Below are 25,984 nucleotides of genomic sequence, written 5' to 3'. Positions count from 1 at the left end.
AAAATGTGAGCGACACCTACTTCAGAAGCTCATTGTGAAGATGAAATACAGAAGCACATATTTAACATTACTTTGAATAAGCATGACACTTGGGATGTCATTCATTATAAAGCCACTTCATTTCTGTCTGCCATTGACCCATTAAATTTATTCATGGGGTCAACTCTTCCCTCGCCCCCACATACTTTCAGGAAAGAAGTTAACCTCTTCTTGGTGATGAATATGTCCATCCCAGTGTAACCATTCAAACTTCATACTCAATCAAAGTTACAAGGTTTCCTGGCCACCAGGACATGAGAGGCCACAGGTGGTTAGCATTTTACCCATTGTTCCTCGTCCCTCTCCTGCCCCTTCCCCCAGGCCCTGCCCTCTTCTTACTGACTATAGTTTCTGGCCTCTCTACAATGGGCTGGGGAAGGGGACAGATGCAAGTGGTACAGGAAAATTCCTACTTGATGGTGCATTTCAGGAACTTCTCTCCATAGCCCATGCCTATTGCTGGGCCCGTTCATAAATTGTTCAAAGACTTCCTCTCCTGCCCCTCTCCCTCTTCATCCCCATCAAACCACATTTGTCAGGGCATCTCTCCACCACAGTTACTTTGAGGAACATAAGTAAATCTCAATTCCAGATGTTCTTATGCCTTCCTCAGTCTCTGGGGGTCTGATGATGCCTCCAGCTTTATCTGCTGCCACCTTTTCACCCCACCAGGCAGGCTTCTAGGACAGGAGATCAGAGGAGCCCACCACAGTTCTTTCTTATGTGTGGCCATATCAGCTCCATGGGTGACAATGACATTTCAGTTGTCCCAATGGACACTGGAAGTTCTAGCCCCACAAGGTGGTTACCTCTCCTTTGCAGAGAAAGCAGAGTGCCTTCGTGTCTCATTTCTAGGCTGCGTCATCTCCAAATTAGAGAGAGAAGTTCCCAAATCTGTCCTCTTTTGATTGAAAGAGAATGCTACCTTTTATCCGTATGCACACACACATGCTTATAGGGAGAGACCTCACACCAATAGCTCTGTCCAAAAATGCTCGTCTAAATTCAAAGCCTAAACCTTTTATAAGACCCAGTGTATGAACTAAAGGTTCAGAGTCCTGTCATTGATTGGGAACTGTTGTTTTTGTAAATCTTGTTCAATGTCCTGCCCCCCACCCCCAGATTTAGAAATGTGTCTGGTGACCTCAGCCAAACGTTCCACATGATTTTCCTATTTCACATGAAATACCCATTTCCAATTACTGGACAGAAAATTTTCTCAGAACCATCTAGTCTGTCCTTGAGAGAATGAAAGAAAACCATGTGGTAAGTCAAAACCCTCCAAATAATGTGCCCTCCATGTGGTAAGTCAAAACCCTCCAAATAATGTGTCAGGGAGTTATCTCTATGGAGAGCAATCATGAACATATAATTAATGAATAAATAAACAAGGAAAGTACACTATTAAAATAAACTTCAAGTGATTACTGTAGCAGAAAAGAATGTGTGAGACCTTCATAGCCAAGCTGTGGGCTGAGGACTCATGAAGCTGGAATGAAAGCTGATAAAGCTTCAAAAGCCTGTGCAAATACATCAGAGGATACCATCCCTTCTTAAATGACACGTCCTTGAGTCAAAGAAATCAGACAGTAGCTTGGTGTGTCTCAAAGCAAACCAGGTTTAGAGCCTGATCATGTAGCTTTGCTTCTTATTAAAAACATGCACAACTTTGGAGAAGTTGCTGTCCTTTCTTAGTTTCCTCATATGCACAGTTAAATCGTCTCTGTTTCACTGATTGTATATAGGATTCAATTTATGGGAAAGAATATCAGCTGCATTGAGTTAAGAGGTAAGCCACTCAGAATCCATATTTCTTGAGAATCTATGGAGGGTCAAGCATAGACTATTTTTTAATTTTTTTAATTTTTATTTTATTGAAGTTATAGTTCTTCTACAATGTTGTATTAGTTTCAGATGTATGGCTAAGTGATTCAGTTATACATATGCATATTTCCCTTCTTTTTCAGATTCCTTTCCCACATATATGTATATATGTTATTATACATATAGGTTATTTTATACACACACACATATATATAGGTTATTATAGAATATTGAGTTCACTGTGCTGTACAATAGGTCCTTGTTGGTTATCTTTTTTAAAATAAATTTTTATTGGAGTATAGTTGACTTACAATGTTGTGTTAGTTTCAGGTGTACAGCAAAGTGACTCAGTTACACATATATACATATATATCCACACTTTTTCAGATTCTTTCCCCATATAGGCCATCACAGAGTATTGAGTAGATTTCCCTGTACTATACAGTAGGTCTTGTTACTTATTAATTTTGTATACAATAGTGTGAATATGTTAATCCCAAACTCCTAATTTATTCCTCCCTTCCTCTGACCTTCCCCCTTTGATAACAGTAAGTTTGTATTTGAAGTCTAAATACATTATCTCTTTGAATTCCCAAACCCTCTATGGTTGGCATTTTCATTCCCATTTATAAAGGAGAAAACCGGGGCTCTAAGGAATATTGGTAACCTGGCCCAGATCGTACAGGAACAAAAAACCTAAGTAAATTTTAAAACTTAGGTCTGTTTGATTCCAACCCATTTGTGGTTGTTTGATAAGCCATTAGTTTTCTTGATATAGATGTTGTATAGGTTATCTGATGCTAATAGCTTATTGAGACATCATGGGTTTATATCTTAAAAGTTGCTGTTCCCTGAAGAAACCACTGACTTCTCAGCCATCCTTTGTGGCATCACAGTCTAACCACAGAGCTTATAATCTTCATGGCCTAGCACCACTAGTCACCCAGGGAGTGGCGAAATAAGGTCACATCCAGCTTAGGGACTCCAGACAGGCATGGATCTAATTCCCACATGTGAGATCCACCGTAATGACTGTGAAACCTGGGGCAACCTTCTCTAAGTCACAGCTTCCCCTTCTGCAAAAATGTGGATTATAAGAGTTTCTACTTATTTTCTGTTTCATAAGGACTCATGAGCAGCACATGTGAAGTGTGTGTAAATGTTCAGTGAGCCTTAATAACTATTACAAAGTATTGCAGAGGGTATTTTTGCGTGACCTTATAAATACAGATATATGGAGTGATGGGGTACTTTAGTTCAGAGAAGAACAATTTACCAAGTGTTTCTTGGTTGAGAAACTTTAATGGTTTAGCAACATTTCAGAGCCATAGTCCAATTTAATACCTCAACATCCACCAAATTCCCCCAAGAAACTAAACTCTAAAATCTGTTTTCTTATTTTCATTCATGTTTATTCTCCTGTTTTTTCCTTGGAGTGTGCCTAGTCTGACCACCTAGAGAAAACTTTAGGCAGTTTTCAGGGTATGGATATACTACCTTTTTTGGCCTTGAGCTATGACTAGATAGCAAAGGAACCATCTTTTGCATCATCCTGGTAGATGAATCCAAAAGGGGATTCAGCAAAAGGCCAGTCTGATTGGATGAAGTAGAAACAACCTCCGGATTTGATCTAAGTAGACATACCCTCAGGATGAAGTAGACACACCCTTAGGTAGGAAATGAAAGGGAAAAAATATATGGTCATTTCCAAGTTTTCTTGACAAGGATCTCTTTCTGCTCCCATCTTACTGGGTTCTCTGGAAAACAGAGCTCAGGGCACAGTTGATGTGCTAACACTCCAGAGGGGATACAGTCCCAGGGAAGCAAGAGTGAGTGGTGGGTAGTGATAAGGGAAAGAGGAAGATAAATACAAGATGGTGTATTACCAAGTTAGCTACAGATTTTGAGAAACTATCACCATATGTTGATCCTGCAGAATATCACCCTGGACACCACATATAAACACTGCACAGACCAGCCTATCATGGGGAATAAAAGGGAGAGTTTACCTGCTGGTTCCTTCCCACCTACTGCTTCTCACTGGTCCAAGTTCGCCCCATGGAGTTACTCCCCAGCCCTGCCATATGATGCTATCCAGCTCTTTGGGAGACCAGATACAGGACCCACAGTGCTGGGTTGAAGTGGTGAAAGGGGCCAGAGTTCCTGTGAGTTCAGTTGGGTTGGATGTAGGCACCAGAGTTGTTGAGGATCTAATACAGTGACAATGATGGAGGCCATGTCCAAGTCTGGCCCTTCCCCCAACAGTGTGGGAGACCTAGCCATGGTAGCCACAGAAGCTCTCCGCAGGGGGGCTGAGGGTTGCACACAAGCAAGTCTGGGAGGTATACAAGCTAGGTCTTTATCTAACTATATTTTCTAGATCATTCTTTCTTTTTTTCCATCTAAGATACACCCTTCTTTCAAAATTCTAGATAATTTTTTCTCTTATCCAAGCTAATAATTTCCAACAGCCCAACTTTCCCCTTCAAATAAATGTTTTCTCAAGAATCCATCTTCTACTCTCATTAATATACCCTACCATCTTGAAGTATTTCTTTCTTTTTAAAATTTTATTGAAGTTTAGTTGATTTACAATGTTGTATTCATTTCTGATGTACAGCAAAATTATTCAGTTATGCACGCAAACACACACATTCTTTTTCATATTCTTTTTCATTATGATTTATTACAGGATACTGAATATAGTTCCCTGTGCTATGCTATATAGTAGGATCTTGTTTTTTATCTATTGATATATAGTAGTTTATATCTGCTAATCCAATTTATCCCTTCCCCACCCCGCTTTCCCCTTTGGTAACCATAAGTTTGTTTTCTATGTCTGTGAGTCTGTTTCTGATTCATAAATAAATTCATTTGTTTGATAGCATTTCTTAATATTAAGAAATCTGCCATCAACTCCAATTTTGACTTTCTTTATAACTCAGATAATTAAAATTAGCTTTGGGGTTTGGCAGGGACCTAGAAGACTGCAACTGTCTAGCCCAATCCATTCTTTTCTGTTCTTTTGTATTTTTTTTAAATACGTGCTCTCTTTATTTTTATAAACAAGAAAATGAATGTCCAGGCAGATTAGGAGATGTGGTTATTTACACATTTAGCAGTAAAACAGCAGTGACCTGTACATGATTAAAATGTAACATCATGCTTTCCCACTCAAAGACCCCCCCCCAAGTCCAGGTTTCCACACTGTTGACTGTGAGAATTAGTCACATTCTCAGAGCACTAGTTTACTTCTTTTCATCACTCTCTGTAGCCAATCCAGTAGGTCACCCTCTTAATTTCCCTGGTATTCAGTGCCCCTTTTTGATCCCCACTCCTGCTACCCAGCTACAATCCTTCATTATTCCTCTTTGGAAATCCAATTTTAGCCAACTCTTTTCTCATTAGAAATGAATCAAGTTCTTGACCCTTGTTTTAAGAATTGAAACTGACATTTTGGTTTCAAAGTCTTGGCAAATGTCCAACTGACCAGTGTGTCTGGAAAGCAAGCATTTATCCATACCACAAAACCTGAAAACCTGCTTATCTAAACAACACAAATAAACCCTCTTGTTAACTTTGAAGGACTCTTGATGTGAGGGGAGATGTCTTGGTAGATTCTGCAAGGTCATTCCATGAGCACCCACTTGATTGGTCCAGCTCACTCTCTCTCACTGTATTTAGACATATGGCTGCACCCTGGACTTCTTCCCGCAATTCCATTCCTTTGATCACATTGTCATGAACTCATTTGTCAATCTGAACCAGGAACTCATTCCTAGAGTTTGTAATTTCAGTCATCTAGATAGTGAAACGACTCCATTTTTAAAGAGTATAATTCCAGAGCCTTCAATGACATCTTGGCATTTTTTCCAATATTTGTTTTCTCACAAGAGACTGTTTTCCTTGAAGGAAGTAACATGGTTACTGAAGAATTTTCAGAGATTAAAACAGTGTTCTTCTAAGAGTGAAACTTTCAGTCTCAAAATAGAAAGCAAAGGATACATATTTAAAAGGAAGTTTGGAAACAACATATTCTGAGTCTTCCTTCTGAGTAGTTTCTTTCTCTTTATCTCACTTTCTGAATATTGAAAAAGATATTTTCCAATAAATTAAGGACAGTAAAATAAGGAAACTCACCTTTCAGACTTTTTGATAACATGTTGATTTACTTCGAATGTCATGGTGAAAATTGATTATCAAATAAGGTTTCTTTTCCCTCAGCTAACTCTGTTCTCATTAGAAATGATTCATGCCCCTGGCCCTTGTTTTAAGAACTGAAACTGACATTTTGGTTTCAAAGTCTTGTGAATGTCCAACTGACCAGTGTGTCTGGAAGGCAGGCATTTGTCCATACAACAAAACCTGAAAAACCACTTATCTAAACAACACAAATTAAAAATAAACCCTTCCTTCACCATATTTTACCAAGCAAGGTGTGTGTGTGTGGGGGGGGGGTGAATATTCTGGAAAAGATTGACTTTTTCTAGTCAACCTGAAAGTTCTTGAAAGAAGAGTGTATATAGGTCATAGAGCTCTATCCTTCTCATTATCTTCCTGTTAGGAGGCTCAGCTTAAAATATCAAGCCCTTCTAAGTTTCTCCAGTGGTTAAATGTCCCTAGAGTTAATAAGGATTAGAGCAAAGCACTACAAATGCAATGTCTCTGTAAGTATTTCTTGAAATCCAGAATGGCACTGGCTTTGGCTTCCTGAGTCGCTGAGCTTGAAGGCATCTCCATCTTGGACAAGGTTAAATGTGGGTCAGCTGGTGCCCAGTTTCTTCACTTGTACGACTCACCCCTAATCAAGCAAGGTCTTAGAGGACCCCGTTTTTCATTTTTTAAGAAATAAAAATATTTTAATAATTAAGCAAGAATATAATAAAATCGATTAAAGGAGCATTTACTGAAAAAAATCCATTACAATTTTATATTCAGTTTTCTTAACTCAAGAGCTAAAACTCATACCTCCACACAATTTACTTCTGTTAGATGAGAATTAAATGATTTACAAGTTTGTTTTGAATAAAGAGCAGAATGAAAGATCACATATGAGAGGTAAGGTCTACAGAAAACTGAGAAAAGCCTAAAATGAACCTCAGGTAGTAGAAAGTAGGGTAGGATACAACAAAGAAGATACTTACAGGAGTTCCTGTCATGGCTCAGTGGTTAACGAATCCGACTAGGAACCGTGAGGTTGCGGGTTCGATCCCTGGCCTTGCTCAGTGGGTTAAGGATCCGGCATTGCCGTGGGATGTGGTGTAGGTCGCAGACGTGGTTCGGATCCTGCGTTGCTGTGGCTCTGGCATAGGCTGGTGGCTATAGCTCCAATTAGACCCCTAGCCTGGGAATCTCCATGTGCCGCAGGTGCGGCCCTAGAAAAGACAAAAAAAAAAAAAGAAGAAGAAGAAGAAGAAAAAGATACCTACAAAGAGAATGGTAACACTTCAAGCTTACTTGCCTAAAAAACAACTTGTGGAAATATGGAGGGGGAAAGGAGTGGACATGTGCTTTGAAGAGAGGTAGAGCTGGGTTCAAGCTCTGATTCTGCTTCCTATTAATTATTAGTCCTTGTGCTAAGGTACTTGACCTGCCTAACCCTCATTTTCCTCCTCTGTAAAATGGGTATAACTTTTTATCCTTTTTTTTTTTTAATGACTGGATGAGGGAAGACAATAAGAGGAATCAGATTCTTTTAGAAAGGTAAATCATCAGAATCATTCCTTCAGGAGTTTTTGTGGTTTGTACTAAATTTGGCTATTCAAATGTTTTTGTATTTCCCTTATAATTTTGATTTAGTATTTGTTAAGTGACCTCAATAAGTAGCATGTATGAATTTCCTGATTTAGACTATTAACTTTTCCACAACATACTTCAGCTATTTAAATGACTCCACAAGTGACTTTCATGGACACAATGAAATCTTTCAAAACTGTGTTATAGAATCATCTAGTTTTTATAGAAGCTTAAAAAATAACACTTTATACTTTAATAGATTATGAACAAGTCATTCTGAACCTCTTCCTTTATTCACTCACACTCCTTGTTTTCCAACTTTGTAACTGGGATGTAAATAAGAATTCCAAGTACCTTGATTCAGATATGACATCCAAGTCAAATAAAATCTTTGTTAGTATAATAAGATATCGTTTTTCCTCGAACCCTAGATTGCTTTGTGGACATTGTGGTGGGATTTGACATCTCAACTCAGCAAAATGGACAGACTTTGCTCGATGGTCAGTCTTGGATGGAAACTTATCTTCAAGACATCTTACGTGCCATTAGCTCCCTCAGTGGGGTAAGCTGTGAGGTGGGCACGGAGACTCAGGTTAGTGTGGCTTTTCAAGTGACCAATGCCATAGAAAAATATTCCCCAAAGTTTGAGATCTACAGTGAAAACATACTGAACAGCTTGAAGGATATAACAGTTAAAGGACCATCTCTTCTCAACGCAAATCTCTTGAGTTCTCTATGGGATGCATTTCAGAATAAATCTGCTGCTCGAGGAAAGGTAGCTTGGTTTTATTTTATTTATTGATCTTTGGTTGCAATGAACTCCTTTTAACTCATTTTTCTTTTTTGAATACTTTTGTAGGTGGCTCTCTTATTTTCAGATGGATTGGATGATGATGTTGAAAAACTTGAACAAAAATCTGAAGAACTTAGAAAAGAAGGTATGAAGCCAGGTGGAGGGTGCTGGGAAAGGAGTGTTTATGAACTTTATAATCCCAAAACTCTTTTCTGGCTCTTACATTTCCAGACACTCAAATACCACTGAATTTGCCAGCCTTTCCACTCTGTATGCACTTGGCAGAGCAAATGAGCTCTCAGAACATTTTGGCATCTACTTTTTCCTTCCTGCCCATATAAAATAGCTCTGAACAAAGTCCTGTCCTTTCTCTCAGATCACTTTATTTCTTCTTTCACAGATTTCCTGGAGGAAGTTCCTATCTTCCTTGCCCCGTGTATCTAATAATGCTACATATTTAGTGTCAGCAGAAGTGAACCATGTATGCTTCTGCTTCTTTTTTTTTTTTTTTTTAATGTTTTAGCAGCTTTACTTGACTAAAGAATGGGAGAGTTGAATTATTTTCTTCTAACACTCTGAAAGTTTCCAGAGCTACAAGCATTGTTGGACAAGTTTACTCATGTTTTGGGACTTTTTAATCAGTTCCTTCCTTCATACCTCAGATGGACCAACTATGGTGTTTATGGGTTTTTTAAGCTCTGGCACCAGGATTTCGGCTTTAGGAACCAGTGCCCAGTCTGACTAATCATCAGTTCCTACTAAAATATGGATCAGTGGAAGAAAATGCATTCATATGTTCTGGTTTGACTAAGAATAGAAATACTTTCCTGTAAGTGGATGCTGTTGGTGTCCCACCCAGACTCCCTTTTCAGGAGGGTTCCCCATCCTCCAGCTGCTGTGGGTGTTGGCTGCTGACATGTCACTCACAAATTCCCTTTTTCTGAGGAACTTTCCTTTGCCAGTGAGAGCCACCTTGCCTGGAAAGTTACCCCCATCCCACACTCCTGGGCAGCAGGTACAGTACAAAGAGTTGGACCCTTGCCTCAAAGTTTTCTCATGCTCCAGAGTTCCTCACAAGATCAGGTTAATTTTTTGTTTGTTTTTTTGTTTTTTAGGGCTGCATGCATAGCATATGGAGGGTCCCAGGTTGGGGACTAATCGGAGCTACAGCTGCTGGCCTACACCACAGCCACAGCAACGCAGGATCCAAGCCGAATCTTTGACCTTTACCACAGCTTTTGGTAACACTGGATCCTCAACCCACTGAGTGATGCGAGGGATCAAACCCGCAACCTCATGGATACTAGTCAGATTCATTTCTACTGTGCCACAGTGGGAACTTCCAGGATAAGATTTAAACACCATATTGACTAGACTTTCCCTTAAACACCATCTTGCTCAGCTCCTTCCCCAGCCCTACCCTGCTTATCTTAGTCCCTTTCCTTAGAGTGCCCTTCCTCAGTAAATTGTCTGCATCCAAATCCCTAGCTCAAGCTCTGCTTTTAGGGATTCTGACCTAAGACACCTGCCTCCCAGATTAGCTATTACAGGATGACTAGATTTTATTTCCATCTGGTTCTCCATCTTTTTTTATGACTCCATTTATTTTATTTTTTTAATAAATTTCATTGGAGTGTAAATACACTTACACTCCAATACAAAGTTGTGTTAGTTTCAGGTCTACAGCGAAGTAAATCAATCATACATATATCCATTCTTTTTCAGATTCTTTTCCATATAGATTATTATGAGGTATTGAATAGTTCGCCCTGTGCTGTACAACAGGTCCTTGTTACCCATCTATTTTATATATAGTAGTGTTCACATGTCATTCACTGAATTCATAGCTGGAGAGAGGATTTTTTAAAGTTTATTTTATTAAACTATACTTGATTTACAATGTTGTATTAATTTCTGCTGTATATAGCAAACTGATTCTGTTATACATATATATACATACTTTTTCATGTTCTTTTCTGTTCAGTATCACAGGATATTGACTATAGTTTCCTATGCTATACAATAGGACCTTGTTTTTTATCCATTATATACATAATAGTTTGCAACTGCTAACACCAAACTCCAATCCTTCCTTCCTCCACTCCCCCTTCCCCTTGGCAACCCCAATTCCGTTCTCTTTGTCTGTGAGTCTACTCAGTGATTGTTTAATCTCCCAATTTTTGAAATCTTTTTTTCCCTTAATACATTTTTTAGGAATTGAAGAGACTGTGTTAAGATCATATGTCTCATTTACTGGATGAGTATGAAAAAAAAATCAGGATTGGAGTCCTCCATCCTGAGAAAAGCACTTAAAAATGATAGTTGTATGCATTCCTACAAATCAACATCTCATGGTTCTCATAACTCTTAAACTTTTACATTTCCTGGAACTTACAAGGAAAATCAGATGTGAGATCTTTTTCCCTTATATGTGGACCCACTTGCATGCCTTCTTTTGATCATTAAACGCTAGTTGATGAACTCAGCATTCCTCATTGCCTCTCCAAGCCCCCAGCTTTCTTCTCCTCATCACTCTCATTCTTGGAAGAGTAACCGACTGTCCTTGTTTGCTTAAGACAATCCAGAGACTATCAGCACTGAAACCAGGAAAGTTCCTGGCAAACCAGGATACCCTATTCTTTGGTTATCTTCTTTTGTTCCACTTCAGCTAACCACACTATTTTCCTGTTCTAGAACTTGTGCCTCCCCACTACACCCCTGAAACTGTATTCTCCTCATTCTCCTCTTCCTCTTATTTAAAGCCACATATAAAATTATATAAGAAGGCATTCTTAATTTTACCAAGTCTTTGAACACTCTTTTTTCTGGCTTATTGGTTTCTAAATCCCATTCAAAGATCTTCACCTATCCATAACAAAATGAGAAAAGTTTCAAAAAACTAAATTTATTCAACTTTAGGAATACTCTTTACACTATGATTATGTCCTTGGTACAGTTTTGTTGTTAAAATGTCCTTTGAGATTAGCATATACACACTACTTCATGTAAAATAAAAAGCTAACAAGGACCTATTGTATAGCACAGGGCCTATTGTATATACACTCAATGTTTTATAATAAGCCTATAAGGAAAAAGAATCTTTCCTTGTATAATTGAATGACTTTGCTGTACACCTGAAATCAAAACAACATTATAAATCAATAAATCATTATGTTTCGAAGAATAAATAAATTTTTTAAAACACTAGGGTTGTTGACTTTAATTAATTAAAATAAAATGTCCTTTGAGCATAGACTTTAGAATCAAGCTGTCTGGGTGCAAACCTTTGCTCATCTATAAAATAAAGCTGTACTTATATTTACCTAAGCAGTTGGATTTGTATCTTACAAATAAGATAATGCATGTACAGCATTTAGACAACTTCCGGGCACATAGTAGTTACCAATAAATCAGAGAAGTTGTTGCCATGGTTACCTCTATCCTAATGACTGCCAGGATTATTACTATCACCATTTAATTTCCTTACTTTGCGAAATAAGTCAACCTTTTGTTAGTCCCAAAATGTCTTCTTTGAAATATTCTGGTCTATAAACTTCCAGAGCCTATGAGCCACAGCTCTGGGTGGTTATATGTCATTAGTTTTCAATTGCCTGACGAGAGGTTTTTACTGCTCTTGTATCTATAATTTCAACTGGATAGTCAATTCATTATGAGGTCATTTAGAGCTCTGTTTGTCAAACTTTAATGTCCATATAAATCACCCAGAGATTTTGTTAAAATACAGATTCTGATTCTGTGTGTCTGGGCTGGAGCCTGAGAGTCTGTGTTTCTGATAAGGTTCCTGATGATGGCAGCTCTGCTGCTACAAGTGGCAAAAATTAAGAACCTTTTTTTGGGGGGTGGGGGTGGCGCACGTGCTGCATATGGAAGTTCCCAGGCTAGGGGTTGAATGTGGCTATGCTACAGCCACAGCAATGCCAGATCCTTAACCACTGAGCAGAGCCAGGGATCAAACCTGAATCCTCACAGATGCTAGTCAGGTTCATTTTCCGCTGAGCCACAGCAGGAACTCCAGAACACCATCTTTCTTGACATATGAATTCCTCTGTGCTTTAGCACGCTCTATGGACTTTTTATTATTATTATTGAAGTATAGTTGATTTACAGTATTATGTTAGCTTCTGGTGTAGAGCAAAGTAATCCTGATATATATAGATATATAGTCTTTTTCAGATTCTTTTCCATTATGGTTTATTATAGGATATTGAATATAGTTCCCTGTTCTATACAGTAGGACCTTGTTTATTGATAGCAGTTGTTTTCATATGCTAATCCTAAACTAATTTATCCCTCTCCCCCTGCCTTTCCCATTTGGTAACCATAAGTTTGTTCTCTATGTCTGTGAGCTGTTTCAGTTTCATAGATAAGTTCATTTGTGTCATCTTTTTGATTTCACACATAAGTGATATCACATGGCATTTTGTCTTTCTCTGACTGACTCACTTCTTTCACTATGATAATCTCTAGGTCCATCCATATTGCTGCAAGTGGCATTATTTCATTCTTTTTATGGCTGAGTAATATTCCATTGCAGATATATACCACATCTTCTTAATCTATTCATCTGTTAATGGACATTTAGGTTGTTTCCATGTCTTGGCTATTGTAAATAGTACTGCAATGAACATTCGGGTGCATGTATATTTTCAAATTAGAGTTTTATCCAGATATATGCCCAGAAGTGGGATTGCAGGATTATATGGCAGCTTTAGTTTTAGTTTTGAGGAAGCTCCATACTGTTTTCCATAGTGGCTGCACCAATTTACATTCCCAACAGCAAAGTACAAGGGTTCCTTTTTCTCTGTTGATTCATTTAAACTCACTTTAGATCATCAGAGAATTAAAAATTCTGTTATGATTTAATATGCAAAGTATTATCCAATTGAATTTGTTTTGAAAAATGGAATTCCTTTTGTTCCCTGATAGGATTGTTACTGGTTAGTTTTGCATTTTGCAGTTGGGAGAAATGGGAAATAAAATAACTGTTCTTCTTGCAATTGGTTTCCTGGAATAGCAATTCAAATACATATGCAAAACATTTAAAGTAATCAAACTCTCCTTACCTGGAGAATTATCAACTGTGTTGGATAGGTTTGAATGCCCTCATCACTGTTGCTCTGGATGGAGCCACTGATTCCAGTGACCTGGCTGATCTTCTCTACATTGAATTTGGGAAAGGATTTGAGTATAGGACCCAGTTCACTCTTGGAATGAGGGACCTAGGCAGCCGACTGTCAAGGCAGCTGGTGAGTTATTCAGAAAAGGCTGGTGAGTTTAAAACTTCTATTTGTTTTGTATATGGGTTTAATATTTCAGCTTATGGATTTGTACTAATTTTGTTCATTTGGGAGTGAAAGCTTTTCTGATTTAGGAAAGCAGTAAGGCTTTCCTGATTTAGTGAACAGCCCAAATAAGAGGGTACTGTAAAAGAAATGTAGTATTATTATGGTTTAACACATTTCAGGTAGAGAGATGTCAAAGCTCTTATTTTTTTTAATTTTATTTTTATTATTTTATTGCTTTTATTTATTTTTATTGAAATATAGTTGATTTACAATATGCTATTGGTTTCAGGTGTATAGCACAGTGATTAGATAGATGGTAGATGGATAGATAGATAGATAGATAGATAGATAGATAGATAGATAGATAGACAGACAAACAGGTAGATAGATTCTTTTCTGATTCTTTTCCCTTATAGGTTATTACAAGATATTGAGTAGAGTTCCCTGTGCTTTACAGTAGGTCTTTGTTGAGGAGCAGTGCCACCAAATATCATGCATTTCCTATCCTCCCCAAGGTCAATGTTGCAGAAAGGACATGCTGCTGTTTATTCTGCAAGTGCATTGGAGAAGATGGCACAATGGGAGAACCTGGACCAGCAGGGAAAAAGGTGATTTTAGTTATGATCATGGTCACTTTATTTGAATGTATTATGTCTTTCAGACGTGTGTTTAGATAGAAATCAAGGGTGTTTTTGAATTCTAGATAGAGCCTCTAAAGTGACCATCTATCAGACTCCTGTTCCTATATGTCAGATTAGCTAGTCATGACTTTTCCTTGGTGTTCTGAATTGAAGTCTTAAAAAAAAAAAAAAAAAACCTTTTTTTACAAGTGTGAGGAGAAAAACTGCCAAGATCATTGATTATACAGTGTTGTGTCAGTGATGACAACGATGTGGAAAAACCAGCTGTGATCTCTTATTCTGAATAATGAAAACCTCCTTAATACTAACAAGTTATTTCAATTTCTTTTTTTGTTTTTTGTTTTTCTTTTTTGGCTGCCCTGCAGCATATGGAGTTCCAGGCCAGGGATCAGATTCTGAGCTGCACTTGCAACCTATGCAACATCGTGGCAACACTGGATCCTTAACCCACTGTTCTTGGCTGGGAATCAAACCTGCATCCCAGTACACCAGAGACACTCCCTATCCTGTTGTGCCACAGCAGGAGCTCCTCAATTTTCATTTTTAATGGATGCAGAGTCATTCAAATCAAGTAGGGAAATAGGTTATACAGTCCGCTGAAAAGCGAGATCAGATCACTTTATCATACATAGCAAAAGATGCTAAAATGTTTGATTCAGCTCTAGCCAGACCAAAATGTTGCCACAGATATATTAGTAAAAACAGGCCAATTATAAAAACAGTAACTAACAACAGATTTGTGTATTTTCTAACCCAAAGAAGCTGGTGTAGCCTTATATAAAAATGTGATTTGGGGCTTGCAGAAGTGTTCAAGTGTGTATGAACATACTATGAGTGTGTTTAATAATTTCAATATATTTTTTTACATGTGTGTTTGATTTTTGAATAGTTTATAGATAGCACTATAACTTCCAAATTACCATGGCTGTTTCTTTGAAGAAAGTTTTGGGGCTAATTATTTCCAGAATGCTTGACTTCATATAAAGAGAATGGTAGAATTTTTTTAAAACAGGTCTCAGAAAAAAATACAGAAATATACGTGGTCTATTTTTCTTATGTGTAGCCTAAATCCTCAAAAAGAATTGTGTGATGAAAAAGGATAATTCTAGGCTGTCAGGGGTAAATATAGCTGTGAGCGTTTGAATGTCTGGGAAAAAAAAAAACTCTAGTTCTATATATAACTCGAGAAGGAATTATGGACAATATTATAATTTCCACATATACACATCCTTGAGTTAACTGGATACTTGTCTCAAAATTCCATTTATTTTTATTTGTAAAAATGCAGCCTAGACTGTAGAGGGAGTTTTTTTCCAAACTCATACTGTTCTACATAAAGTAAAACTGTAAAGCTGAAGAACTCTGCTTGATTACCTTGGTTTTGGTGTATGGAGTGCTAATGTTTTCTTCCTTTCTTTGTTCCCAGGGACTCCCGGGTTTTAAAGGCAGCGACGGCTACCTGGGAGAGGAGGGCATTGCTGTAAGTCACCGCTTTTTCCAGTTCCATTTATTCCTAAGAAGGTATTTACAAAATGAAATCATTTGTGTCAATTCAGAAGGAAGCAAGCCAAGTCAAGTTCTAAGGATTTGTATGCAAAATCTGAGGTCTGGAGTTCCCGTCGTGGCTCAGTGGTTAATGAATCTGACTAGGAACAATGAGGTTGCGGGTTTGATCCCTGGCCTTGCTTAGTGGGTTAAGGATCCGGCCGTTGCCATGAGTTGTGGTGTAGGTTGCAGACGCAGCTCGGATCCTGCGTTGCTGTGGCTCTGGCATAGGCTGGTGGCTACAGCTCCGATTGAACCCCTAGCCTGGGAACTTCCATATGCCGTGGGAGTGGCACTAGAAAAGGCAAAAAGACAAAAAAAAAATCTGAGGTCTTTCCTCATCTTCATTGGGCTTCTGGTGGTCAAGAGTTTTTAATTAACATATTGTCTTCTCTTTGGCTATCCACTAGCATTGTATAATGGATTCAATGCAAAAGTTCTTTTTCACCAGGGGAGTCAAATCATTGCCATTTTTCCCTTCCTGATCCATTTTGCACAGGTGAACAAATGTACCACCCTGTTTATCAAGGACCTTGCTCTTCTCATGACTCCATTCATCCATCTAAATATCCTTCTTTTCTTCCCTCCCTCTTTCCTTCCTTCCTTTCTCCCTCCCTCCCTGATCCATTTAACAAGTATACATTAAGCATCTTATCATTGACCACATTATTTATCAAAGACCTCACTCATAAATTCACTCATTATTCATTTAACAAATATATATTAAGGCATCTTACTATGTGCATAAGGCTAGGCCCTAGAAATAAAAATAAAGAAAATTTAAAAATAATGGCTCCTACCTCAGATAACTTCTGGACTAGTGGAAAGGCAAATGAGACAGTGGTAGTAGCAGTTGTTATACACAAGGGCTCTGCTAGGGGTAAAGTGAGGTTCAGTACAAAAGAGCGTGACCACGCAAATGCCTAATAATCCTCAGGTAGCAGCCTGGGTGGCAGTTGGGACTTGGGAGATGAAGACTGCAAACAGGGGTAAAACTTGGGCAGAATCTAAGGGGCAGATAGAACTTTCTCCAGGCAGAGTTTGTGTGGAAGAACACTCTGTTATGGAGAGAACAATGTGTTCAAGGACATGTAACTGAGTCAGAGAAGTGTGTGTTTGCAGAATGAGATGTCAACATGGCTAGAACCCAGGACACAATGAAAGGAGGTTAGATGGGAAGCAGACCCAGAGTTCTGTGAGTCTTGAATACCCTACAGAGAACTTGGATGGCATCTTCCAGTTCATGGGCAGTCATCGAACAGGAGTGAAAATGGTTAGGGTATGGATTTAGCTCAAGCAACATCATAGATGATGATAAGGCAGGAGTTAAGTTACAGGCAAAAGTCTTGCAGTGGTAGATGCAAGAAAAAAGGTCCAAATCTTAGTTTAGGGCAGTATGAACGGATGCTAAAGACCTTGGATGGATGTAACTTGGTGACCACTTGCGGAGGGAGAGGCTGAGAATGACATCTTTGTCTCCACCTCACAAGACTGCACAGACTTGTAGGGCTACTGAGACAAGGATTGCAGGGGCAGCTTTTAGTTTAAGAAGAAGAAAGAAAAGGGAGGTGGAATTTGGTCTAGAAATCTGCCTTTTGCTTAGATTATACCTAGGGCATCCTTCTCCAGTGTCTCACCAATTCTTTATTATCTGTCCCTGGAAGATCGCCTGAAATTTTAAGAATGCGTTTTAGCTGCCAATTGTTTGTATGTCTTTTATTTAGATACTGCCCCGTCCTGGGAAATATCCAGGTGGGATCCAATGCAAAGGACTGTCATCAGAGTAGATCTCATTTACTTCTCAGTTTTTATAGGCATGGATTCTGGATTGTAAACTATGAGCAGTCAAAGGTTTTTTTTTTTTTTTTTCCAACACAGAAGTTGTCAGATTTCCAAGACAGATTCCAGATAACAAGAGAAAAATCTTATCCGGGTATATGCTCTTTTTCAGGGGGAAAGAGGAGCCACTGGACCAATGGGAGAGCAAGGTACTAAGGGATGCTATGGCGCCAAAGGTCCTAAGGTAAGGGTCACATAAGGTACTGTGAAGTCTCCCGAGCATTAATTCCATTTTCCTGCACTAATCCTTATTGTCTTTTTTTATTTTCAGGGAAGCAGGGGACTGAATGGACAGGAGGTAATGATACCAAACATCATTTATCTGCCCATCTGTTATTTAGAAATATTTTTATTTTTGAGGCTATTGGCCAGGAAATTGCACAAACTAAGATTCTGTTGACCTTCCTTTTTATTGCTAACCATTTTATTTTTGTTTACTCCTGCCTTTTATTGCAAGCAATGTATATTATTTGTTGACTGTTTCTATGACTCAGTAATCTTTTATATGACCCAGGGCCTAGCAAAGAGGCTGTATATGGAACACAAAATTAGACTTCTTTGGTGTCTGGCTTCTTTCCATATAAATGAAATGCAATCTCTTCTGATCATATCTGTCTTTTCAGGGAGAAGTTGGGGAAGGCGGAATTGATGGGTTAAATGGAGAGCAGGTAGAGCCTCCTCTTTGTACCATGAAGATCACTCTGAGCTGTTTCTCATTAAGAAAATGGGGATTTGAGTTTATTCTTCTGTTTTTAGGGTGACGGTGGTTTTCCTGGGGTAAAAGGAGAAAAAGGCGATGAAGGAGCCCAGGTAGGGATTTAATAAAGGGACAACATGAAAACTGTCCTGGGAATTAAAGATGCGACTAACAGAGTAGACAGCTACCCCAAGTGTATCAGTCAGCTAGTGCCATGATATAGTGATAATTACAAGACTCAACTGCATGCAACAACAAACATTTTTTGTGTGTCTGAGAAGTTCAGTTGATGTGTGGATCACGTGTCTGTAGGCAGGCTGGGGGCTGTGTTTCACTCGCCTCCTATCCTCCTGGGACCAGACCCTTGGGGCTGGCAGCACTCTGGAGGCATCTGCCATCCGTTCCCATCTGGAATAAATCCCAGTCACAGCCATACTTGCATCATCCACTTTATCTGTCTGAGAGTGTGTACAGCTGAGTCAGGAAACCACTTTCTAGCTGATGCAACCCCTTTTGGGAAAATGGATAATCTAATTTCAGCTGTCTCATCAAAAAAATAACAAAAATAAACAATACATGGTTTGTAAAGTAGTTGTAAAACTAGACAAGTATGTCTAGAACAACCAATTCACCACTGTGAAAAATAATTGAGGTCACTTTTAAATTACTCATATGATGCCTGAAACTATCAGTTGTTCCTCTTTCCAGCTTTAAAATAATTAAATATTTAATATTTAATAATTCAAATCAGGAAGAACGTAAGCTGTTTGTTTTTATTAATGTTATTAAAAATTCTTATCTTGTCCTTCTTCTGATTTGTGTGAACTTTAGGGAATCCCGGGGAAAAGAGGGATTTCTGGTGACCATGGAGCAAAGGGCCTACGAGGAGACCCTGTAAGTGCTGGGACTGCGGGGCTGCAAACTAACATTAGGGCTCATTTCCCAACAACACTTCTGGCAAAAGAGGGAGAACCCTGCTTTAAGGTACTTTGGTAGCAATCCTGAGTTGAAATTATCATGGGCACAACTGTTCAGAATTTTAAAAGTAAGTCCCTTGTGACTGATCCTCTTCATATATGGGATGAGTATAGACAGTGAGGAGCCCTTGCACATCTTTTGTGCATGTATTTTTTTGAGAATACCTATTCAGAACTTTCCTTGTTCTTCACAGCTACAAAGGAATTCCACTCCATTCCATTATATTCTTCTGGGTTCCTCAAGATATGGACAGAAAGATGGAGTTCCCATTGTGGCTCAGTGGGTGAAGAACCCAATTGGGGGAGTTCCCATCGTGGGGCAGTGGTTAACGAATCTGACTAGGAACCATGAGGTTGCGGGTTCGGTCCCTGCCCTTGCTCAGTGGGTTAACTATCTGGTGTTGCCGTGAGCTGTGGTGTAGGCTGCAGATGCAGCTCAGATCCCACGTTGCTGTGGCTCTGGCGTAGGCCGGTGGCTACAGCTCCGATTAGACCCCTAGCCTGGGAACCTCCATATGCCATGGGAGTGGCCCAAGAAATAGCAAAAAGACAAAAAAAAAACAAACCCAATTGGTATCCATGAGGATGTGGGTTTGATCCCTGGCCTTGCTCAATGGGTTAAGGATTCGGCGTTGCCAAAAGCTGAGGTGTGGGTCACACATGTGGCTCAGATCCCACGCTGCTGAGTCTGTGGCATAGACTGGCCAGCTGCAGTTCCAGTCGACTCCTAGCCTGGGGACTTCTATATACCTCAGGTGTGGCCATTAAACCCCCCTCCCAAAAAAAAAGTGATATGGACAGAAAGAAAGAAAAAAAGCCATCTCTTTTTTCTATTTTTCCAGGGTCTTTCTCACTTAAGAACACTAGCTTCATTTCCTTGAGTGAAAGCCAGCTAAATGTATGGCCCAAAAGCGCCTGCTCTCACAGGAACACAACCCAGCTGAGTAGGCATGACCTGCACCACAAGAAGCATGACCCACACCAACCTGGGGGAAATGCCAAGTCTTGTGGGACACCAGTACTATAGGACTTTCATCACCATGCCATGTCAGTCTCCAAAACCTTAATGAATGAGGGGTTAAGTTTGCCTTTAAACATTTATTAAACTTTTGAAAATCGAGATATAATTGACATAGAACATTGTGTAAGTTTAAGGTGTTCAACTTGTTGGTTTTATACATTTATATGTTATAATAGGATTATACTGTTAGCTAACTCTTCTATCATGTCACGTAATTATTATTTCTTTTTGTGGTAAGAACATGTAAGATCTAGTCTCTTAGCAACTTTTAAGTATGTGATACAGTATTACTGTCTGTAGTTACCATGCTGTGCCTTAGATCTCAAAATTATGGTTAAACTCTAACATGCATTAGAAAAGTACACAAATTATAAATGCACAGCTTGATGAATATAAATACACCTGTGCACTCGCCACCCAGGTAAAGAAATAGGACATTATTTCTAGAAGAGCATCTCAGAAACACCCTCTTTCCACTCCAATCACAAGCAGCCCTCCCTAATCACTGTCCTGGAACTGTAAGTGAGTTTTGCCTATTAATGAAATTGTGAGTGGAATCATACAAGATACACTCTTCAATTTCTCGCTTTTTTGCTCAAATATGTACTCTTGAGATGAATCTGTGTTGTGGATAACAATAATTTATTCAATCACATTGCCGTATATGCTTCCATTGTGTGAGTACACAATAATTTATTTATCCCGTCTGCTGTTGATAGATATTTGGGTTGTTCCCAGATTTTGCCTCTATAAATAATGCTGCTATGACCAGGGTATTTCAGTTCACTTTTGTACATAATTCTATTGGGTCTGTATTTCAGAAGTAGGATGTCTAGATCATAACCTGTATGCCTATATTGAGCTTTAGTCTTTACAGCCAAACAGTTTTCCAGAAAGTTTGTACTAATTGACACTCCCACCAACAATGTAGTGTACCACAGAGCAGTGTACCACACCCATAAGAAAGCCTAAATTTTATAAAATTGACAGTAACAAGTGCTGACAAAGATGTAGGGCTACTAAAAGTGTCACAGGACTTTGTCTTTTTTTTTTAAACTTTCAGACAGGAGTTTATTTTTTATTATATTTGATTTACAGTATTATGTCTTTTTCTGCTGTATATGAAAGTGGCCCAGTTATATATATATTTATGTACACATTATTTTTCTCACATTATCCTCCACCATGTTCTATCACAAGTGATTAGATATGGTTCCCTGTGCTGTACAGCAGAATCTCATTGTTTATCTACTCCAAACCAATAGTTTGCATCTGCTAACCCCAAACACCCAGTCCATTCCACTCCCTCCCCCCTGACACCCACAAGTATGGTCTCCATGCCCATGAGTTTATTTATTTTCTGTAGATATGTTCATTTGTGCCATATGTTAGATTTCAGATATAAGCGATTTTTGTGTGGTATTTGTCTTTCTCTTTCCCACTTACTTCACTTAGTATTAGAGTCTCTTGTTCCATGCATGTTGCTGCAAATGACATTATTTTGTTCTCTTTTATGGCTGAGTAGTATTTCATTGTGTATATGTACCACATCTTCTTAATCCATTCATCAGCTGTTGGACATTTAGGTTGTTTCTATATCTTGGCTATTTTGAATAGTGCTGCAATGAACATAGGGGTGCATGTGTCTATTTCGGTGAAAGTTTTGTCCAGATATATGCCCAGGAGTGGGATTGCTGGATCATATGGTAGTTCTCTATTTAGTTTTTTGAGGTACCTCCATACTGTTTTCCATAGTGGTTGTACCAATTTATGTTCCCACCAACAGCAAATGGGGATACACTTTTCTCCATACCCTCTCCAGCATTTGTTATTTATAGACTTATTAATGTTAGCCATTCTGACTAGTGTGAGGTAGTACCTCATTGTAGTTTTGATTTGCATTTCTCTAATCATCAGTAATGTTGAGAATTTTTTCATGTGCCTGTTGGCCATCTTCTTTGGAGAAATGTCTACTTAGGTCTTCCGCCCATTTTTTAGTTGGGTTGTTGGGTTGGGCTTTTTTGCTGTTGAGTTGTATGAGTTGTTTGTGTATTTTAGAGTTTAAGCCCTTGTCAGTTGCATCTTTTGAAACTATTTTCTCCCATTCTCTATGTTGTCTTTGGGGGGGGGGGCGGTTAATGGCTTCCTTTGCTGTGCAAAACTTGTAAGTTTGATTAGGTCCCATTAGTTTATTTTTGTTTTTATTTCTATTGCTTTGGGAGATGACCTAAGAAAACATTCATACAGTTGATTTCAGAGAATGTTTTGTGTACATTCTCTTCTATGAGTTTTATGATGTCTTGCCTTATGTTTAAGTCTTTAAGCCATTTTAAGTTTATTTTTGTGCATGGTGAGAGGATGTGTTCTAGTTTTATTGATTTGCATGTAGCTGTCCATTTTTTCCAGCACCACTTGCTGAAGAGCGTCTTTTTCCATTTTATATTCTTGCCTCCTTTGTCAAAGATTAATTGACTATAGCTGTCTGGGTTTATTTCTGGGTTCCATTGGTCTGTATGTCTGTTTTGGTACTGGTACCATACTCACTGTCTTGATTACTGTAGCTTTGTAACATTGTCTGAAGTCTGGGTGAGTTATGCCCTGCTTGTTTTTTTTTTCCCCTCAGGATTGCTTTGGCAATTCTGGATCTTTTATGGTTCCATATACATTTTTGGATTGTTTGTTCTAGTTGTGTGAAAAATGTGGGTAATGTGCTGTGGATTGCATTGATTACTTTGGATAGTATGGTCATTTTATTTTTTATTTTTTTTGCCCAAAACTTATTTAGATTTTCTTTATTTTTTATTACTCAATGAATTTTATTACATTTATAGTTGTACATTTATAATCACAATCCAGTTTTATAGCATTTCCATCCCAAACCCCCAGTATGGTCATTTTAATGATATAAATTCTTCTAGTCCAGGAGCATGGACTATCTTTCCATTTCTTTGAATCCTCTTTAATTTCTTTGATTAATGTTTTATAGTTCTCAGGATATAAGTCTTTCACCTCCTTGGTCAGAATTATTCTTATGTATTTAATTTGGGTGGGTGCGATTTTAAAAGGTAATGTATTTTTCTATTCCTTTTATTATGTTTCATTGTTAGCATACAGAAATGAAACCAATTTCTGAATATTAATCTTGTATCCTGCTACTTTGCATAATTCATTGATCTGTTGGGGTGGTTTTTGTGTGAAGTCCTTGGTGTTTCCTATATATAGTATCATGTCCTCTGCATAGAGTGACAATTTTATCTCTTCTCTTCTAATTGGGATACCTTTTATTTCTTTTGTTTGTTGGATTGCTGTGGCTAGAACTTTCAATACTATGTTGCATAAAAGTGGTGAGTGTGGGCATCCTAGTCTTGTTCCAGATTTTGGTGGGAAGGCTTTCAGCTTCTCTCTGTTGAGTATTACATTGGTTGAGGGTTTGTCATAAATGGCTTTTATTATGTTAAGGTATGTTCCCTCTAAACCCACTTTGGTAAGAGTTTTTATCATGAATGGATGTTGGATTTTGTCAAATGCTTTTTCTGTGTCTATTGAGATGATCATGTGGTTTTTGACTTTTCTTCTCTTAATGTGGTGTATGACGTTGGTTGATGTGAGTATGATGAAACCATCCTTGTGAACTTGCAATGAATCCCACTTGGTTGTGGTGTATGATCTTTTTTATATTTTGTTGGATTCTGTTGGCTAAAATTTTGTTGAGAATTTTTGCATCTATATTCATCAAAGATATTGGCCTATAGTTTTCTTTTTTGGTAGTATCTTTGTCTGGTTTTGGAATTAGGGTGATGGTGGCTTCAGGGAATGTCTTTGGAATTATTCCTTCTTCTTCAACCTTTTGGAAAAGTTTCAGAAGGATGGGTACAAATTCGTCTTTGAATGTTTGGTAGAATTCACCTGTGAAGCTATCTGGTCCTGAACTTTTGTTTGTAGGGAGTGTTTTTATTACATATTCAATTTCATTTCTAGTGATAGGTCTGTTCAGTTCTTCTTGATTCAGTTTTGGCACACTGTATGTCTCTAGAAAGTTGTCCATTTCTTCTAGGTTGTCAAATTTGTTGGCATATAATTGTTCATATTATTCTCTTATGGTTTTTTGTATTTCTTCAGTATCCCTTTAGGTTTCTCCTTTCTCATTTCTTATTTTGTTTATTTGGGTTCTTTCTCTCCTCTTCTTGGTGAGTCTGGCCAGAGGATTGTCAATTTTGTTTACCTTTTCCAAGAACAAGCTCTTGGTTTTATTGATTTTTTCTATTTTTTTGAATATCTGATTTATTGATTTCCTCATATATCATTATGATCTCCTTCCTTCTGCTAACTTTAGGTTTTGCTTGTTTTCTTTTTCTTTTTTTTAATTGTTATTACCACAACACAAATTTTTTTTCCACTGTACAGCGTGGGGACCCAGTTACACATACGTGTGTACATACTTTTTTCTCCCATTGTCATGCTCCATTATAAGTATCTGGACATAGTTTTCAGTGCTACACAGCAGAATCTCATTGAGAATCCATTCCAAAAGCAATAGTTTGCATCCATTAACCCCAATCTCCCAATCCATCCCACTCCGTTCCCCTCCCCCTGGGCAACCACAAGTCTATTCTCCAAGTCCATGATTTTCTTTTCTGTGGAAAGGTTCATTTGTGCTGTATATTAAATTCCAGATATAAGTGATATCATATGGTATTTGTCTTTCTCTTTCTGACTTACTTCACTTAGCATGAGAGTCTCTAGTTCCATCCATGTTGCTGCACATGGCATTATTTTTCTCTTTTTTATGGCTGAGTAGTATTCCACTGTGTATGTATATGGCTTCACAGGCGAATTCTATCAAACATATGAAGAGGAACTGGTGCCCATCCTCCTTAAACTCTCTCAAAAGGTTGAAAAAGAAGGAATACTCCCAAAGACATTCTATGATGCCACCATCACCCTCATTCCAAAACCAAAGATACCACCAAAAAAGAAAACTAGGCCAATATCTTTGATGAATATAGATGCAAAAATTCTCAACAAAATCTTAGCCAATCGAATCCAACAACATATCAAAAAGATCATACACCATGAACAGGTAGGGTTCATCCCAGGTTCACAAGGATGGTTCAACATATGCAAATCAATCAACGTCATACACCATATTAACAAAAGAAAAGTCAAAAACCACATGATCATCTCAATAGACACAGAAAAAGAATTTGACAAAGTCCAACATCCATTCACGATCAAGACCCTTGCCAAAGTGGGTATAGAGGGAACATTCCTAAACATAATCAAAGCCATTTATGATAAACTCACAGCAAATATATTACTCATTGGGGAAAAACTGAAAGCCTTCTAACTCAAATCTGGAACTAGACAGGGATGCCCACTCTCACCACTGCTATTCAGCATAGTTTTGGAAGTCCTAGCCACAGCAATTAGACAAACAAAAGAAATAAAAGGTATCATATAGGAAGAGAAGAGATAAAACTGTCACTGTATGCAGACGACATGATACTATACATAGAAAACCCTAAGGACGCAACCCCAAAACTACTTGAACTGATTAACAAATTCA

General features: G+C 38.2%; 1 protein-coding gene across 1 annotated transcript in view; it reads left to right on the top strand.

The window, feature by feature from the left end:
* COL6A6 (collagen type VI alpha 6 chain) overlaps positions 1–25,984 on the top strand; it is a 130,049-nt gene that overhangs the window by 15,409 nt on the left and 88,656 nt on the right. The window contains exons 8-17 of the mRNA XM_047768382.1: positions 8,031–8,374; positions 8,459–8,537; positions 13,505–13,659; positions 14,214–14,306; positions 15,766–15,819; positions 17,836–17,907; positions 17,995–18,021; positions 18,347–18,391; positions 18,480–18,533; positions 19,252–19,314. Of these exons, the coding sequence (XP_047624338.1) occupies positions 8,031–8,374; positions 8,459–8,537; positions 13,505–13,659; positions 14,214–14,306; positions 15,766–15,819; positions 17,836–17,907; positions 17,995–18,021; positions 18,347–18,391; positions 18,480–18,533; positions 19,252–19,314 (986 nt within the window). The remainder of the gene's footprint in view (positions 1–8,030; positions 8,375–8,458; positions 8,538–13,504; positions 13,660–14,213; positions 14,307–15,765; positions 15,820–17,835; positions 17,908–17,994; positions 18,022–18,346; positions 18,392–18,479; positions 18,534–19,251; positions 19,315–25,984) is intronic.

This window comes from Phacochoerus africanus, chromosome 1 (genome assembly GCF_016906955.1).
Source record: "Phacochoerus africanus isolate WHEZ1 chromosome 1, ROS_Pafr_v1, whole genome shotgun sequence".
NCBI classification, from domain to species: Eukaryota; Metazoa; Chordata; class Mammalia; order Artiodactyla; family Suidae; genus Phacochoerus; species Phacochoerus africanus.
The sequence above is the reverse complement of the archived record's forward strand: the minus strand, read 5'-3'. Positions and strand labels throughout refer to the sequence as shown.